At 38.7% G+C, this 19,071-nt stretch overlaps 1 protein-coding gene across 3 annotated transcripts in view; it reads right to left on the bottom strand.

The window, feature by feature from the left end:
* Nucleotides 1–19,071, bottom strand: part of MYO1E (myosin IE) — a 109,545-nt gene that overhangs the window by 20,873 nt on the left and 69,601 nt on the right. For all 3 annotated transcript variants that reach the window (XR_001863135.1, XM_017737764.1, XM_017737769.1), the window contains exons 5-17: nucleotides 16,914–17,001; nucleotides 15,169–15,258; nucleotides 14,236–14,367; nucleotides 12,664–12,798; nucleotides 11,390–11,522; nucleotides 7,790–7,986; nucleotides 6,787–6,867; nucleotides 6,320–6,406; nucleotides 4,963–5,049; nucleotides 3,727–3,894; nucleotides 2,903–2,988; nucleotides 2,271–2,352; nucleotides 1,387–1,493 (exon numbers count right to left, since the gene is read on the bottom strand). Coding sequence is in view for 2 of the 3 variants with exons in the window: in XM_017737764.1 (XP_017593253.1) it covers nucleotides 1,387–1,493; nucleotides 2,271–2,352; nucleotides 2,903–2,988; nucleotides 3,727–3,894; nucleotides 4,963–5,049; nucleotides 6,320–6,406; nucleotides 6,787–6,867; nucleotides 7,790–7,986; nucleotides 11,390–11,522; nucleotides 12,664–12,798; nucleotides 14,236–14,367; nucleotides 15,169–15,258; nucleotides 16,914–17,001 (1,473 nt within the window). In the remaining variant the exon portion in view is untranslated. The remainder of the gene's footprint in view (nucleotides 1–1,386; nucleotides 1,494–2,270; nucleotides 2,353–2,902; nucleotides 2,989–3,726; nucleotides 3,895–4,962; nucleotides 5,050–6,319; nucleotides 6,407–6,786; nucleotides 6,868–7,789; nucleotides 7,987–11,389; nucleotides 11,523–12,663; nucleotides 12,799–14,235; nucleotides 14,368–15,168; nucleotides 15,259–16,913; nucleotides 17,002–19,071) is intronic.

Genomic DNA, 19,071 nt, shown 5'->3' with positions numbered 1-19,071 from the left:
ACACCTGGCACTAAGTGCCACAATGAAGTCCTAGATGGGCAATCACAGATTGAAATGGGAGAATGTTGGGATTTTTAAACAGGGATGAAGGATTACCATTATAAACAGCACTTCCATTTCTGTCTGAGGTTGATAGTATACAGTCCTTTGTATTTCACTTGGCAAATACAGCAGCTACTGATAACACAACATCCTCATTACAAGAAAACAAGAAAAAATCTTGCCTGTTTTTGCTCCTAAAGGTCCTGAAAGCTGTCCTTTTCTCAGGACTAGGATTGTATTTATTTCACTGGTTTCCTAGCAACACCTTCCACAATAACAGGCCTGTTTCCCAATATGCAAATGATAGATTTTAAAAGCCCCTCAATTTTTAACTAAGTTTTATAAATACTTTTCCCAGGACCACTTAGTTTCCTCTTTTGGTCCCCAGTGTCAGTGGAAAATTAAGTGCTGCACAGTAGGATTTTCAGGGTGGAAAAGCTAAAGAGGGTCTGCATTTACTGCCAAACCCTCACTGAGACTTTGAAGTGCAATCCCAATGGCTTCTGTAATTGCTCTCCATCTGCATATGACTGTGCTGATCTGCTAGAAAGGCAGGAAGGGAATTCTGCTGGGGTTGTCCAAGAATGCTTTTTATCAGACTTTGCAAGTTGTTTCATCGTGATAAAAATAACCACTTGCTTTATCAGCAATTTTACCTGGTATATAGTAATAAATGCTACCTACATTAGGCTGCCACATAGTTTACACACCCTACTGAGCACGTACCCCAGTGCAAAAAGAGCAGCACCTTTTCCAGAGAAGAGGAAGATGCTATAAGCACCATGTAGTTAAAGATGCCTTAAAACAGATGTGATAAGCCAAACTGATCATTTAGACATCTATTTAATGTCTATATAATCACCTGATGTGACATTCCAGTCAATTCTTTTTAAGGAGTTGGCCAATTAAGAAGTAAAACAGGAACCTTCTCCATTGTTGGTGGAGTTTTTGGCAAGTTTGATAAATAAAAACAGATACCTTACTGTTTTTTTAGCTTCTTAATAGAAGTTGTTTTCAAAGCATAAAGTTAGAAGTGATCACAATACATTTGGTGTGCAAATTCTACATGGAAAACTGCGTATGTACTGGTTGTGTTACTCATGCAAATGTTGATTATCATAACTGGCAGAAGGAAAGCCAAGAGCTGCATACACTAAGTGCTGATTTAGACCAAGTGACCACCACTTATCTTCAAAGTTTAGGAGACGTCATGCCAGGTTTCATTTCTGATGGTTTAAGAGAATGTAGTTCTCTTTGTAGGCTGTACAATTACAAATTACGACTTTTTGTGGCTTCTTTTGACCATTAGCACTGTTTCTCCTCACACGCTCTGCTTATCCATACCTGCTCTCCTCCCAGTCTCGAGATTTCTTTGTTTCATTGGGTTTGATGCAGCGGATGTAGTGGGGTGTACACTTCATCAGAGTGCCAACAAGGTCATTGGCTTGTTTCTGTAAAACAAAGGAAAACCATTGCATCTGAGCTGAACAGCGTAAATCCTGAGGGAATTCTACAGTTATCAACCTTCTGCTGATGATTCCATTGGCTAGATCCAGTTGCCTTTGGTCTTTCTCCAACAATCAACGTGCCTTGGGATAATATGCACCTCATTAAAAACTTATCAGTAAATAGAAGGTGCCAGCTACATAGTACATTTGAGCTTCTATATGAAAATATGGAGCGAATGCATCAAGTGAACCTGTCAGGGTGAAATGTGAGAAAAGAGGTTGGTAAAATACTGATTTGCAAAGTCATGTGTAATCTAAGTGTGTATTCTGCTATCGGTCTCCAAACAGACCCTGGCCTTGTGGCACCTGCTGCCTTAGGCAAGGCACTCTGTGGTCAGTAGAGAGACTTCTGTTGACTGGGTGGGTGTTGGATCAGGCATTTCTGCACTGTAGAGAGACCAGTTACTTGCAGTTAACTAGGACATCAAGAGGCTGAGTGAGGTGGCTCATTCATTATGCACATGAAAGTACTATCAATTGCTGGTTTGGAAAATTCACTGCTATAGGATGCAGCTGAATACAACATTTAATGAACACTGATGCTGGGCAGAACAATTCTAACAATGCTGAAACAATGCATCGCTTTGCCATGAAGATACTCCTACTATCTTTTAAAAAGTCTAGACAGCAAAAAAAAGTAAATACTTTTATTTATTTAGCTATTCATACACAAACACACAACCACATATACACACACCAACACTGCAAAATGAGACATACTTTGATTTTGCTGCCTGCAGTAGTAGGACGGCCCTTCTTGTCCACTTGAAGATTTTCAGGAAACAGAGCCTTTATAAAAGGCCTAGGAAAAAATTCATAAAATAGGGTTGGCACAGAAAGACAATTCAATGCAGGCATGTCAAGGAATATGCTGTAGAAGTTGATAGTTGAGCAGAATATAAATAGCCATTTCTATTAATCTTGAGTTATATCAAATCTATTTTAAGATTAGTACTTTCCATGAGCCTCATTCCTCACAGAGACCCCTTGCTATTTTAGTGAGCATTGAAAGACATGACATCAGACTTCTAGAAGACTTGAAGAAATGCACTTAAAGTATCTTTTAAAATATGCATCAATTAATTAAAATACATCAGAAAAAAATGTTACTTTGTTTGTCAAAACAGTGCCTTTTCTGAGAAGATGCCAGAGCACTGATGGCCTTGCTTTAGGCCAAAACAAAGGCTGCCATTACAGTATTTGATTCTGACACTGCAGCGCCTCCCTTAGTCCAATTTGTAGAAAATGAAGGTCAGGATAATTAAGTGATGCTGCTCTACTGCAGCCATGGGTTATTTGCACTGTTACACAAAGGAGGTCACCAGTGCTTGAAGCAAGTTTTGCTTACGTACAAATCACTGCTCTGCATGAGTTCAATCAAGTCCATGAAAAGAACATCCCGATTTCTCTCGCAGAATCCATCCATATCATAAGATACCTGGGCCAAGGTGGAAATTGATTGTTTGTGGTAAGTTGAGAACCCAATAATTAAAGAAAATTTAAATTCTGTCTTCATCAGTTGCTGTTCTGTACTTTTTGGTTAGTCTGGTAAAACTTAGATACTACAATGAGCACTAAATCCTGGCATGTATTATTAAACTTCTTCACAGCAAACAAAGGAGTGTCATCCTTATGTATAAATTCAGTTTAAATTCAAATTTTAAAAAGTATGGAATTAGTGAATGGAATATGACAAGTGAATTTAATACCAAATTTTACTAAGAAAAATTTTTGCATAGTAAGGATTTACTGTTATTAACTGCAGAAAACCATGAATACTGAGAAACAAACCCAAACAAGATAGAACTGTACATTATATTCCCAGTTTTATTGGTGTATCATCACCTAAACAATTTTTATATCTGAATTCTTTAAATTTACTGCTACTGTAATAAACAAATGAGATCACAATTAATAAAAGTCATGGGGCACTCATTCATTACACTTAATTTGTGGCTCTGAGAGCAGCAAGGCCCAGACTCGTCTCTCCAGCAAGGGCCATTTGTTATGGCATTTTTGTCCTAAGCTCCCTGCACTAAGGGACACTGTCTCCTGAGATAATCTGGCTGTGTAAAACTAAGCCAGCCCTCTGGCAGGGCTTCCCCCTTCCTCTCATTACTATTGTCTTTCTTCATAAATACATTACAGAGAATTCAGTGATGACTTCCCATGTTACCTTTCCAGCATAATGATGGATGATAAACCCCTGGTTCCAGCTGTTGAAATGTTCATGAGTCCCAATCTGCATCTGGAGTTTCTGAAGCAGTGTCTGGTCAGCTCCTTCTCCCACTGCGTGCATTGTGGCACACACATCATCTAAAATGCTCATAATCCCTGGGGGATTCTAACATGTTGGGGAACAAGAACAGCAGCACAAGTGAGGAAGAAAAGAATTATGATGCCAGTTTTTTCCCCCCAAACAGAAAATCGTCTTTGCTACAAAAACGCTAGAGCACAGTCAGGAAGGATTTCCCTCCAATCAACTGAGATTAACTTTTACAGCAATATGCAAATAGTTTAAGGAGAGATGACATTTCATGGGATGATAGTGACAGTGGGGGAAACCACGATTACTGCTGGGAAAAAAAAAAAAAAACATTAACAAAACCACCAAAATACTCAACATTTGTTTAAAGTTTCTTTCCTCATTACCAAAAAGTAAACCCATGTCTGAGGAAAGTATTTAAATGCACATGCTGCAGTTTGACGAACTTAGAGCTAAATATCTGAGATTGGGAGGGAAATCTTATTCTCTTCCTAGTTATCCTCATATAGACAGGAAATGGGCAAAATGTGATGTGCATTTAAGCACAAGTCACTACAATCTTTGAACTACTGTTCTGGCCTACATGAAGAACTATCTGAAAAACACCCTACTTCTGACCTAAACGACAACTCGATGTTGTTGTCACCCCAAAACAGAACATAAAGACTTGAAAATGCAGAACAGTCTGTGGAGCAAAACCACAAAATTTTTTTTATCGACAATACCGTCTCTTCACTTGTTTCTGCTTAATTTGCAACAGAACCTCAAAGGAAAGGTGGTGCTGCTGTAGCTTCCCCAAACTGAATTACATCTCCAGGGACACAAAGAACATTATCAGATGTACAGTATGTCAGTAAGGTCATCATAAATTTAGGCAGATACAATTTTTTTCCATTATTGTTTTCTTCAGTCACATGGCAATCATGCTATGGTATAGCTCTCTTTTTGGATGGTATCTCACATGACATATCTTAGAGCTCCTATAAGACATCTTATGTAAGATCTATATATAGACTTAGTATGACTCAGTAACTGAACAACAGTATTTGCATATTCCTATGAACCTTCTTTACAGAAAAAGCAGTTGCCCAAATATTTAAGAGAAAAAAATCTTGTTTCCTCCACCTGTTTGTTCTAAACACTTACCACTTTGTTCTCTATAAGGTCGCATACTATTTTGTTGTTAAAGTATTCTATTGGTGTCCATCTAATTCCTTCTTGCACATATTCCTCCTGTTAAGTAAAAAGATGCAAACATTTCTTGCACTGTAGATGTAGCACTAGATTTACAACACGCTCCACAGACACAAACTCTGCACTACTCATGTTCAGGAAGACTTGCCAAATGTATGACTGGGTGGAGGTGGGAGAAATGACCCTACTGATAGTTAAATCCAGCTCTCTGCTGCCTAAAAGATGAATTGGAATCCTACTCTGTCTCCCCACACATTCCTTTGTCATTCACAGCCCTTCCGTGGCTACTGACAACAGCAGGAAGATTTCAACAGTGTATTTATTGTCAAAGCGCTTTACAAATAGTAACAAAATCACTTTTACAGTATCTTGGCAGTGCACCTAAGCATCCATACCCTGATCTATTTTAAAAATTAAGATTGTAACATGCACATTGAGGATCAGATCCCCAAGATAACACATATGGAAATGCACATGAAATGAAGGCACAGCTTTTTATTTCTGTATGCTATTATTGTATCCATAAAGACACCTAGAGAATGACTGGGGAAAAATCCATATTAAAATTTTATTAAATTGACCCAGTCAGTTGCACATATAAGGGCTCAGTAGACACTTTGCAGGTCACTTGTGCACTCAGTGCCATGACTGGTTACTTTCCCACAAAGGCAATTGTGTCTGGGAATTCCTGAAAACACTGTCCCAAAGCTGGTGCCAGCCCTGAGCTCACGCTGCACACAGGGCTCCTGTCTCAGCTGCATCCTGTCTGCCCTCCCATGCAGAAATAAAAAAAAGTGAGATTTGGCAGTAAGACTGTGAGCAGAGAACTGCAAATACTTTCACAAGTATTTTTGCATTTCTCTGGTTGATTTCATTTTTACATATACACACATACACATATATAAATATATATATTTAAAAAACAAAAAAGGTGTGGTGGAAATTAAGGAAAGTATCCCCAGTGAAATGTGTGTCATGCTCAAGGGAAGCCCAGGGATGGAGCCAGGCTGCAGCTTTCCATCCCTGCCCATGAGTCAGACTCTGCAGCAAGCCTGGGCACAGTCATATGACTGCATTAGCACACCGAGGGGTGGACTGGCTTCTGCACCACTCCATCAGAGAACAAATGCCTGCAGCTGATGTCATTTATAGTTTTAGGGTCAGCCAACAACAAAGGTTGTTTTTTTTCACTCTGTCTTACTTAACAAAGTAGATTTTACTGTTAACAGATGATGAAACCTCAATTTTTCCACCAGCTGAAAAAGGAACAGCTCATTTGTGAGCTCCAAAGTAATAAATGTCTGGTTACCTGCTCTGCCTTCAGTGTCAGTTCAATAAAAATCTGCTGCAGCTTTTCATTTACAAAGTTGATGCAGAACTGTTCAAAACCATTTTTCTGTAAAAAAAGGAAACAATTTAAAAATTAGTCTCCTGCCTTACATACAATAATTTTTAGTTCTTATGCTGGCAATAAGCTTCAAAGAAACACTGTCAGTGATAGATGAGTTGCTGACTTTATAGACATTTTGTGGAATGTCAGATCTTTCTTTTAAGATCAATGATTTTGTTTGAAGTTTCTTCAATACCTCATGTTTATTAAGTGAGACATTACCAGTCAGACAGATCACAATGTCCAGGAAGCTGGGCTGGGATTTTTTTGCTTTTATTCTGGCTACAGGATCTGTGATTTTTTTTCTGGTTTAATTTTTTTCTAAATTACAAAAAAACTCTCCTAGGTCAGATCTGCTCAAACCCCGAGTATTTGCATTGCCGTACCTGAAATATTTCAAAGCCGTAAATATCAAGGACTCCAATGTTATATTCTTCATGGTCCTTCTCCATAGCCTTATTAATAGACTAACAAAACAGAAACAAAACATAAAACGACGTGTAGTTTATACATTTAAAATATATCAATATTCTTAAATATTTATATTTAAATTATTTTAAAAATATATATTTGAATTAAATACAAATATCCATAATAGGTTATTTTGCTTTCACTTTTTAATAAAGTTTTACTAACAGTTAGGAAATGAGCAGTACGTTATCCTGTTTTCCAGGTCAGTGAGCCTTTGGCTCTACTGTCTATAAAAAACTTTCCCCTTCAATGTAATTGGCTCAGTTAAATAAAAGGAGCCAACAGAAAAAGAACGGCTTTAAGTCTGACATTTGATGAATTTTGCAGAGGGTGCACTGAATCTTTTCACCTCACTCTGCATTCCCCTCCTCTGCAGCGTCAGTGCTGGTACACGCACAGGGTGGGATGACAGGGCTGGCCTGAGGAGGGAAGCTCTGGGTCACTGCAGTGCCCCCCCCGGAGGAGATCCCTGCTGCATCAGGAGCATCTGGGGCTCCCAGCCCAGTCCAGGGTCTCATCCTGAACAAGAGAGCACTTTGGCATGGAAAATGGAATTTGGCCACTGGCTCCACCACCAAATCCAGGTGCTGAAGGGGCTCTTTGCAGGGAAGTGGGATCAGAGAGCAGGGGACCATAACCAAGTAATTCTGCTCTGCTACAAAGGAGGAAGTCAGAGAAGTATGGCTGCTGCCAGGAAGGAGAAAATCAGGATCCCATACAGGACAGTTATGGCAGGAGCCTGAAACCACAGCTCATGTCAGAGTCAGTGCCCTGTGTCTGGTATCCATGGTCACACTCCCACTGCACTGTGCAGGCTTGGGCAAAGCACCTACAGGCAAGAAAAGGCCCGCAAGGAACATTCCTAGTGCACTTGAACTTGTTTTGATACTTCAGTAGAATCAAGCAAATCCAACTTACATCCACCAAGTAATCAAAAACACGGGAATGAAGGGCCTTGGCCAGTGCATCCCTGGTGTAGCAGGCTTGTTCCACATTTAGTGTGACGTTAATGGACTCAGATTTGCCTCCCCACTTGCTGTCCATCTGTCTGCTGGTCAGTTTTTCCTTTAGGCGGTCCTGGTTAATTCCCAGGAGAAAAGCAGGGAAAGCTAAAACTGCAAGAAAGATCAGGCTTGTTGGATTATGACTTACAGCTAATTTTTTCTTTGTTCTGCATTTAGTCTGTATCTCAAATAACAATAAAACTCATGGGGTGTGCAGCTTAAAAAGGAAAAGAGGAACAATTTATGTCTTCAAAATTTCCCTATGCTCCTCAAGGACATTTTCAACTCTTTACTTACATGGATTTCAATTAAGATAAACCATCTTGAAGTAAAATAGTCAGCTATTTCTGTACCTTCAGTCCTTCAAACATGTAAGCTGCCACAGGACATAGTTTTGAACTGTGGTTCAAACAAATCACTCTTGGATGAGACTGAAAATATAGAGCTCACACATGAAATAAAATTGACACAATTGAAAATTCTTTGTAAAAAACATTAAATGTTTAAAATATAATAGAAAATAGGCTATCTGCTTCCTAATATCCTTTCCCTTCCTTCTTATAAGTTAGAACATGGCAAAAAGTTTTCAATTACCTTGCCTTTTATTTTTTAATCCCTTAATCTATAAGTACTTTGCCAATTCTGTTTCCCCTCATTTAAAACAAAAGCACAAAAATACATCTGTGCAATGAGCAGCCCCAGGTTTTGTATTCTCTGAACTCTCACCACACGTGCAGATGTTACTGCAGGTGTCGCACACCTTAAAGAGTGGAAAAACAGAAGTGTCTTGAAAGCAGATGGAAACAGCTCCCGAGAAAAACTCCTGGAGTTGGTACTGCACCTCCATTAAACCACATAATCCTCTAACAGTGTTTCCTCCATGTTCCATTGGTTTCAGATCTACTTTACTGGTGTGAGGAGGATGTAAAATAATCATTAAGGCAGCAGCCACTTGCACTTTACACATGTGTAATGTCACAGCATGACTTCACTGAACTGTTTAGTACATTATTCCTAAAGTATTTTTAAAATTGAAAATAACCACCAGCTTTCTGAAATATGATTTACTGCCATCAGCAAACTGATTAAATTTACTCTGGGGTACCAGGAATCACACCATCAAAGTCAAGTCACTGGCAACATCTCTGGTAATTCAGAGAACTCAGATTGAAGAGCACATGAAAAAGTCCATCATTATATGCTTCAAAATGGGAAAGAATGTAGGCAATTACAGATCAAATATGCTCACATATACTGTAAGATACCAGGAAAAATGCTTAACCAATACTACCGGTAAGAATTTATGAAGACAGTTTAATGGCAAGAACCACCACGCAGAGCTCAGAAACTCTCCCTTCCCAGTGCTGATGATTTACTGTAAGGGAAGAGTAGCTGGCCAGCACTTGATACAACTTCACATTCTTAAGATGCCTGACTGTTTTCCCTAGTTAGCGACCATAAAGCTACAGTCTGGAAATTATTATAAAGCAGGATATGCATGTAATTGAAAAAAATTATCCTCAAAGAGTCATCAGTAGCATTCAGTGGAATAGTTTTAAATACACTCTGAAGGAAAGCTGAAAAGACTGGGCTCACTTCATGGGCTTCCAGGAAGTGAAAAACAACCCTTTCAATACAATGCAAGTGTAAAAAGGGATGATTTAAATTCTTTTCTACTTCCAAGAGAGAAGTACTAGTATTTGCCATGATTTGTAACATGGAAGATGTCCACTAAATAAGAATTTTTTTCATCTATTAATATAATCAAAACTAGAGCAGATAGCAATCACTGGCAGTTTTAAAGATATATTTGTCTAAAGGTCTCTCAAGAATGGTCTGTGTAGATTTGATTCTGACTCAGAGCAAGAGAGTAGAATTTTTGGTGTCCCAAAGAATGGCCTTTGCATGTTTTTCTGCAATTGGCTGTATAACAACAAGAACACTATTAACCAAAGTCTTAAACTTTTTATTATTTCAGGCTTATGCAACACAGGACTGACCACTGGTCATTCCTTGTGCTTTATCTTTCGTGGCTATGCAGGCTATAAATGCTTTACTATTCAGTTGGCTAGGACAAACAGTAAACTGGGGGGAGGACTAATGCAAAAAACAAATGAGCCCAACTTTCACCTTCATGATGCAGAAACTGTACTAGACATGGCTATTTCTTCTCTGGCTTCTTTAAAATCAGCGTATTTATGTGTAATTTTGATATTCATTCTATCTTCTAATTTCTTCCCATGTATTATTCATACACAATTTCTATATTTGTATCCCAGTGAGCAGGAGAAACAGTGGACATGGCTCATCATAGAAACACATTCACTTTTAATGATTTGTTTTCAATTCATGCCTTTACCATTTGTTATTTTGATGCAACTCACTCTGTATCCATCTTGTATGGCTTTTAAATGCCTTGATTTCATTGAAAGATTTAGCACTGTGATTTAAATCGAAGCACAGTAACTCATTTGGAATCAAAAGGCATATAAATACAATGCCACAAAATGTTTTTCTTTGGGCTTACTTAATTTCTTGATTTGAGAGACTAGTAAGGTTAAAAATTCATATTTTCTATTTCCCAACTTCTTAAAACAAAAAGCAGGACGGTACTAATACAGCTGAGTGTGAAGTTGGCTGCATAAGATAGGTTAGTTATGAATAAAGTATCTAAAGCTAAACAAATGCAATTTTCCTAAACATAAGACCCATTCTGAACTAAGAGTTAAGAGAACACATGGGTATGTATAAGGTCCTACTATATATGTTCTGCTTATCCATTCTGTCTTTAAACTATCAAAGTAGCACCTTGCATTAGATGCAAGGTATAAATCACAACAAAAACATTTAAAACTCAAGGTCCATTAACATTCCAACACCTTGCTGCTGTGGGCCTAGCTGCTACAGAACAGCAGCACGGGCTGAGGGATGCAAGGAAGGGGCACTGTGGAAAACAGAATTGTGAAGAAATAGTTACTCAGTAGCAGTACCTAACAGTGAGGTATCAGTTGAGCAATTTGAGACAGGAAACATAACTGTAGAATGTAAATTCTGCCTTTCAGTTCAGCTCTGGACCTCTGTTCACAAGGCACATGTACACACCTGTATGGATGCCTGGGCATCAGCTATGTCCTGAGCCCAGGGACACCCACAGTTGGGAGCTGCTTTCACAGGACAGTGAGGCCACACAAACCACATAACAAACAGGGGTTTCTATGAATATGTGCTGATACACTGAAAGAAGTAGAGCCCTTCTTACAGTGTCTATTATTTCACATTCAAAGGTTGGAACAGGATTTCTAAATTCAAAATCACACTCCTGTTAAGTCAGTGGCCTCTTACAAGACAAAAGAGGGGCCTCAGCACCTGGTTTTGGCAGAGACTCTCAACTGGCAGCCTCACACTCTATGAAACGATGCTCTGTTTGGATAAGCAGCTCTAAACTGCAGTTCACCTTCTGCCATCTGGGCTGCAGCCCACTGCTGCTCCTGTAACACTTTCCAGAGGTACTTACACTCCTCACTCTCCACTCCTGCATAGTTGCCAACTTCTTTGAAGCTGATGTTTCCCAAATGCAATATTCCTGCCACTATCTGCAGTACCAATGCCTGCTCCTCTGCAAAGATCCCAATCACACTCATTGCATGCTGGGAAGAAAAACAAACAAACAAACTTGCATCAGTCAATAACTCTTGTCTTAGAAGTCCTTTTAAAATTCTGATGTCAAAAAGTAGAGTTATTCAAAGCAGTTCAGATTCCTAAGGAAACCAAATCATTAGAGCTGCAATGAAGTTCAAAGGGTACCAGATGTCCTACTAAAGCATTTCTGTATTTTTTTTAATTAAATACAGAAGCATATACACTATTTAGTAGATGTATTAACAAAATGAATTCTGAAAAAAATAAACTTACTGAAAAACAAACACCTGCTTTTAAGTGCCACACTAAAAATAAATAGTTTCATTGCAAACTGAGAAATAATGAACCTAAGAAACAATTATTTCATTCCTTCTACACAGACAGTTTATCCACCAAGACCAAGAATTTTGAAGCTGTATTGAATAACACTAAAAAGCAGCCCAGTGTCTGGCTTAGGCTGTGAATTTCATCCACTTACTACAAAATAATCCACAGCACCCCTGGGTTTTGGAGTTCAGAGTACATGATAACGTACAGAATGTCTTCTCAACTGTCTTTCTAAAATACCAAATAAACTCCAATACAAATGTAACAATTATTTTGTTAGGCCTTTAAATGTACTACATACATAAATGTGTTAATACACCTACTTTAAATAGTAAATTACTAAGAACAGGACACCAGCAGTTGGCAGGTCACAAAATGAACTGGCAACAGAACTGGATAAAGATCCCTGATCTGTGCTCACTCCCTTTCTCCAGCTTTTCAGCTGTACTGTTTCAAATAAGCATGGAATGTCAGCCAACACTGGGAATTCAGCTAAAGCAGAGCACTCTTTTATATTTTCTTCTAATGCAAGTTCCTCACTGTGTTCGCATTTTCACACTTTTCATACTACAGATCATCTGCACAAATTAAATTTCATTAAATTTGCACTCTTCTGAAAAAGAACAAACTGAAAAACAAAACACCTTTCTACAAAAACCATCTTCAGGATAACATACCTCCTCCTCAGGGCAAAATACAACTAGAAGTCATATCTACAATAATTATTCATTCCCACATTAACAGACCAGTGTCTTTGCTACAAATGAACGGTGAAATGGACGTACATCCACCACTATGCAAATCATACAGTCAAGAACTCACCAGTGTTTCTTGGAAATCTGATTTGTCATTGATGTCATCGACTTTGTAGGACCCAGAGAGACTCAGATAGTAATAGTAGTCCATGCTGGTAATGCCAAGACTGCTTTTTTGTTCTGAGGAGGCCCCTTCAATTAGCTGCAGAATAAAAACCTCCAAATTAGGTATCATTCAACAATCTTCAGCAGAGTTGAGGCAGGTCAAAAACAGGTGACTGAGCCTGAAATTACTGAGAGAAAGACGGCTGGTGCTGTGCCAAGGATGTATCCTTCCTATCTTCTGGTAACTGCTTAATCCAAAAGACCAGCTTCTCAATCCCATTCCCATGAATGGTTTAGTTCTAACTTCACAACTAATAAATAGCTAAAAATGTGACTGATTTGAATGCCTTCCATTATCTTTACCTCATAAAGAAAAGGCAAAGTGGGTTTTTCAATCCGCAACGTATTCCCTGAATCCTCAGGAGCAACGTTTTCCACACCCAGTGCAAGGCAGGCAGAGCTGAAAGCACATTCAGAAAGCATCATCTGTGACTCTCACTGTGAGGACAAGCACCCTTCATGCTCCTCAAACCTATGCAAAGGCCATGCAGTCATGCACAGACATGGCTGCAACAGGGAGGAACAAACTAACCTCAAAATAGAGTTGTCAAAATCCCAATGTCTCTTAACTCTCGCATCAAAAACCCTCTAAAGGCCACAGAAAAATCAGCAGGACAGAGCAAATCGTACATATTCCTCAGAAGAGGAGAATACACCTCCTGGAGCAAGTCCAGCTCCAACTCAGCTTTCCATCCTGGCAATGGCACCTCAACTTTATGTGAAGCTGGCTACAGACACTTGCAATGCCCTGTCTTGTCCCTAGCTCTGTAGAGCTTGGTCAGCAGCACTCCAGCAAGTGAGGACCATGCACATCAAGGACCAGTGAAGGCCAGCAAAGTCTTTCCAAACACAAAAAACAGGGATACTTCAATGATTCAACAAAGAGTATTATCATAAATGTCCCAGAAAAGTTAACTGTGAATCAATTCTCTCTTTCACAGGAAATATATACATATATGTGCGTGATATAGGCCAGTTCAAAAAGAAGTCTGCTGAAAAGTTCTCATTTCCTATTGTATTCTCCTGGACTTTTTCATATGGGAGTTCACAACGAATTTCCAAGCAAGGCTTTGAAATACTGCAGTATTTTGTTCTGGAGCTGAAAGACAGCCAGGTAGGTCTATGGCAGATGGTGTCTCACCATGCTGTCGAGCTCCCCAGCAGAGGCCAGGCCAGTTCAAAAAGAAGTCTGCTGAAAAGTTCTCATTTCCTATTGTATTCTCCTGGACTTTTTCATATGGGAGTTCACAACGAATTTCCAAGCAAGGCTTTGAAATACTGCAGTATTTTGTTCTGGAGCTGAAAGACAGCCAGGTAGGTCTATGGCAGATGGTGTCTCACCATGCTGTTGAGTTCCCCAGCAGAGGCCAGTTTACCTTTGCAGTGTGCACTCAAATCTCACTGCTTTGAGAATGACTTTTCAATCAAAAGCAAAAACAGTACATAACTCAAAAAGGACTTAGACGCTTCTGACCTGGTAAAAAATGTGAAAACTCCTCTCTCCAGGATTCCTCATTACAACTCGAGATTTTTCCAGTAAGAAGTTGGAGATTTTCCCTCCATCTGGTTCTCCACCTGGGCTAAACTGTATTTCAAAGTATTTCCCCTGCAATAAATAATTCAAGCTGTTAAATGATTAGTAAATGCAAATTCAAAATCATGCACTTGTACTGTATTCCAAGCAAGGCTATGAGGATATTTCATCTTTATGGATGCAGAGAACAAAGCTGCCTCAAGGTACAACCTAAACTCTTGAAGCATTACACGTCGTTTTTTCTGCATTTATACAGCTCGACATTAACACATCACATGTTAATGCAAACGTAGAGAGATCAGTGGCTTCTCTTCACTGCTGAGACTCTTGCTTAGTATAAAGGAAACCACGAGGTTCACCTACACAGCAAGTCAGTTCAACAGATTTACAACCAACAGCAAACCATTCTGCTTGGAAGCAAAGCAAAGCCATGATTTCTTGCTTTCAGGGAGACACTATTTGCATTAACCCTCATGTTACTAAGGAACACATCTCAAATTTTAAACCACATGTGTAACTTTTTAAAATAACTTTTTTAAACTGCAGTGAGCAGTCATTTCAGGAGATTATCTTGACCCTTCTGGAATGACAGACTGAAGGCAATTCCTGCCTACTGCCTGTATATATTAGTAAAGGGTGCAGAGCCCTGATACTTCAAAAACTGTAACCAGTACATATAGAGAAAGAAATGCACAATCTATACGGCATGAAACAGAAGCCTCTGACATATACCATGTTGGTTTTAAAACACACTTTGTATCTTATTCAGATTTACCTCACCTGCAGTAAATTTATATTATACCCCTAAATACTGTCTCTGTAACAGCACAGAAGTTGGAAGAGTGAAGTCAGCTCTAAGGTAGAGGGACTTACAAATCTGCTGGAGTTGTTGTTCCGTACAGTTTTTGCATTCCCAAAGGCCTCCAGTAAAGGGTTGGATTGTAGAATAATATCTTTAACATGCTAAAATTTTAGGAAACAAAAGAAATACAAATTTAGAAACAGGCATTTTTAAAGTTCTTACAGATTTTCTAAAAAAACCCCCACGACATATAAATCATATAGTAAAAAAAGCATGAAATCTTGCATCTGTAAAAAATTCTCTTGATCAGATAAGGAATAGAATCCAACCTTTTTTTTTTTTTGAGGGCTTTTAGTTCCTATTCTTCGAGGAAAATCCTACAGAATTAAACAAAATGCCTGAGGCTAAAACCTGGTTCTTCTGTTCATTGTTCTGCCAAGCAACACAGCCGATAAACTGATCTGGTTTTTCCATCATCTTCAATTTAAACCATGCTTACACATGAGCATTTAAATCTTTTGGGGGGGTCTGGAACCACAAATAATGAAGTCAGAGCAGCATGAAATTTAGGAATCTGCAAGTGCTTGAGCAATCTGTTTTGGGATCATGGATAATGCTATCCACTTATCTCAGAAAGCAACGTAACATATTACTGTTGTCTCTTTATCTGATCCTGGGAGCTGGAAACAGGAAGAAGACATCAGCTTTGGGAAAAACCCAGTGCATGCTGGGTTGTGAAAAGAAGATGGAATTTTATTCCAAAATAAATGCTCAAGGCAACTTACTAACCTCATCAACTCCAACTCTATAATTACTAAGAGTAATTTTTAATTTTGTACAAAAAGCTGAAATCTTTTAAACAAAACAAAATATTTACTTATAAAGTACGGTTACATTTATTGCAAAAATAACACAATGCCTTCTCTCTGGTTATGGATCATTCTCTTGGTTACTGAGTTATTCCCTGCAACGTTGCCGGTATCACTGCTGTGCAAAACTATGCAGAAAGAACACACTCAATATCAGAGACTGCAATAAAGCAAAAATTACAGTAAGCACTCAAGAGGAGTGGACTGGTAAAAGCAGCCACTACCTACCACTGCCTCTCAGTGGAGGAATGACACTGTAATGTCATTAAGGGAATTTTTATGGCTTTTTAACTCAATTAGCTTCAGTTCATAGGTAGAGCAGACAGCAACAATATAATTATTAATAAAAGCAACTATTTGTTCTTTCAGGCAGATTTCACACACCCTAATTTTGCCTAGATAAGCTCATAAAACAAAATTATGTTCTTGCAGTGCCTCTTTGATGTATACACACAAATTAGAAATTTAAAGGAAGCAACAGAAACCCAAAATGCCAGTTCAGTTTTCAATAAAATGCCAACACAGGAGGAAAAAAATCACACACCCACTAAATTGATTGTTGTTCTTAATCTGGTTTAGAACAATTAAAGTACCTCTTACCACTTAACTGAAAAAAAAAAAAAACCAACAAAACCCCAAACCAAAAAACCCCCTAGCTTGTAGATGCAATTCAGCATAAGGGCTATAGCACCTGGAGCAGAGCTGATTCCGGCCCTGCAGCTGACCCTGCCATGGCTCCCATCCAGCATCCTGCAGGTGAGGAAAGCTGCCCAGCCCAGAGCTCTCTGCTTTGGGGCCCACACGTTTCTGGCTGCTCACCCACAAGTTAGCCAGGTCAAAAGTGCCTCTCACCTGCCAGTGTCTGCCACAACAGCCTTTGCCATTCCACCTCTGAAGTGAATCTTTAGTCTAAGCTTATGCTTCAGTGTTACTCTATATCAACTCACCTGTACTTTAGGGCCACCTCCTGAAATTTTGGAGATATAACTCATGATATATTTAGCAGCTACAGTCTTTCCAGCACCACTTTCCCCACTATAAAAAAGAAATACAAAAATGTACATGTTAGTTTTTAAGTAACTCTACAATGGGGTAATTTGAAGCTCATCTCATCCAACCAAGGTGAGGTACCTTAATTATATACACCACATTCACACTGGGGTAACCAGGTAATACAGACTGACACGGTGTGGTAGCATTGTGCTTGGATGTATTTGTGAATACAGAACTCTGAATACACCATCTTGCATGGACACCAGAACCTCTGCAAGACTCAAAGGTCAAAAAAGTACATACATTGAGAAACCTCTACTTAAACCAAGATGCTTGAAACAGAATATGTGTGTTAAAAACTCAATTCCCATCTAAATTTAGGGGGATTTCAGGTCTTGACACAAAAACTAATTTGAAAATCTGAGCTGTGCATGCCATGCCAGATACCTACTTCATTTTAGTAGTTTTTTGTTTTAGGTGTTCCTGAATAAAATAATGAGGCATTATTAATCACATCCTGAATGACGGAAGAACTACCTTCCTGTTCCTATGCCTCTTGACACAGGGTACAAGGAGTCTTAATATCCCATACTAGCTCTCACAATTCCTTCCTTCCTTTATATTTCACTTCAACAGTGAATGGTGTTTACAACATCAGCAGCTTTGCCTTCTTGCAATCAGTAAGTTTCTCAAGAAGGAAAGAAGACCGGCATGCCAGACAAACCAATCTCCCTTCACTTCATCCCTTAAAGCTAACTTCATTTCAACAGAATTCCTCCAGACTTAGTAAACTTTGGTGCAAGTCAGCTCTGACCTTAATGCATGTCCCATGACCTGGACAACTACACCAAAGCAAGAAGACCAACGCACAGATGTTGGTTCAATGTCACAAAAAAGAGCTAAATTAGTCTTCTCTTTTATGAAAATCTGTGCTATCTTTAAACTTCTGAGTAATTTCAGTGAATGTTGTTGACTCTTCTATCCTGTGCCCACTTGTTCCTGGATATGGATCAAATGCACATCTTTTCCTGCACAAATTTTAGCTACCTCTGCCAAAGAAACATCAGCATGTCCTGCACAGGAAGGGACTCACTGAGAATGAACAACTCAGAGCTCCCTATCAGCATGACTAATAGAGACATTTTTAAAGGTTTCATTCTGAAAAAACTCCCCAAACTGCCAAGCTGCAAATGTAATTTTACATCTTTAAAGCTTCCAAACACTACAGAAATACTGAAAGGCTTTTATAAATTATTTTCTGAGAAATGTTTTTGTGCTTTTGTCTTCTCCTGACTACAGTTTTACAGATCAAACTGAAAACTTGAAAAGGTGAAAAAGTACTTATTGAGCATCCATTTGTGGAGCACAGACCACTTTTATTATTATTCTTCTGAATCACCTTTTCCAAACAACCAAGAAAGCCTGTATTATGGATATCTACCACATTTACAGGGACAGACTTTGATGAATGGCAAACTGCTTTTAGAAGTTCACACCATGAATAGTTCAATAATTAAAATAACATTTCTTCAAAATCTGCTGGCAGTAAATTTGTTCTTCCTGTTGTACAACCAGACAAATTGAAACTGAATCATACTCTGAGCTTACAAATTACAATTTTCAAATGAGTACAGGGGAGGATCCAGGGCCAAACACAACACCTGAATTTGATCAGGTATTATTTAGCACACAGTAAAAATATAACACATTTCTGTTAAGATTTTCTTCAATGCATCCATTATCCTTCTCCTCCTTGCTCAAATTAAGTGTGGCTTGTATTTCTTACTCCATAGTGTCTGCCACAGAACTGACCTGGAGCAATAAGGCTCCGTTTTATTGTTAGTCACTGTTTCAATGTAAGTGGTCCTTCCTAGTAAATTAATTTGGCTGAAAGATTGCCTTCCAGAGTTTACTTTAAATTTATGCATGCATACACTGGTTTTCAGTTTTATGTTTTTATTGATCAAAGACCAGCAAATTGCTCCAATTAAGCTAGAATTAAACAAGAAGATGCATTATTTATGAACCAAAGCAGCTTTATCTGATGGGATGGTATCCTGCCCCCAGTAAAGCTCAGGTATTCAAATGGAACAGGGAAATTGTGGCATTCCT

Source organism: Corvus brachyrhynchos, unplaced genomic scaffold, assembly GCF_000691975.1.
Source record: "Corvus brachyrhynchos isolate BGI_N302 unplaced genomic scaffold, ASM69197v1 scaffold200, whole genome shotgun sequence".
Taxonomy (NCBI): Eukaryota; Metazoa; Chordata; class Aves; order Passeriformes; family Corvidae; genus Corvus; species Corvus brachyrhynchos.
Note: the sequence above shows the minus strand (reverse complement) of the source record. Positions and strands in the feature narration are given on the sequence as shown.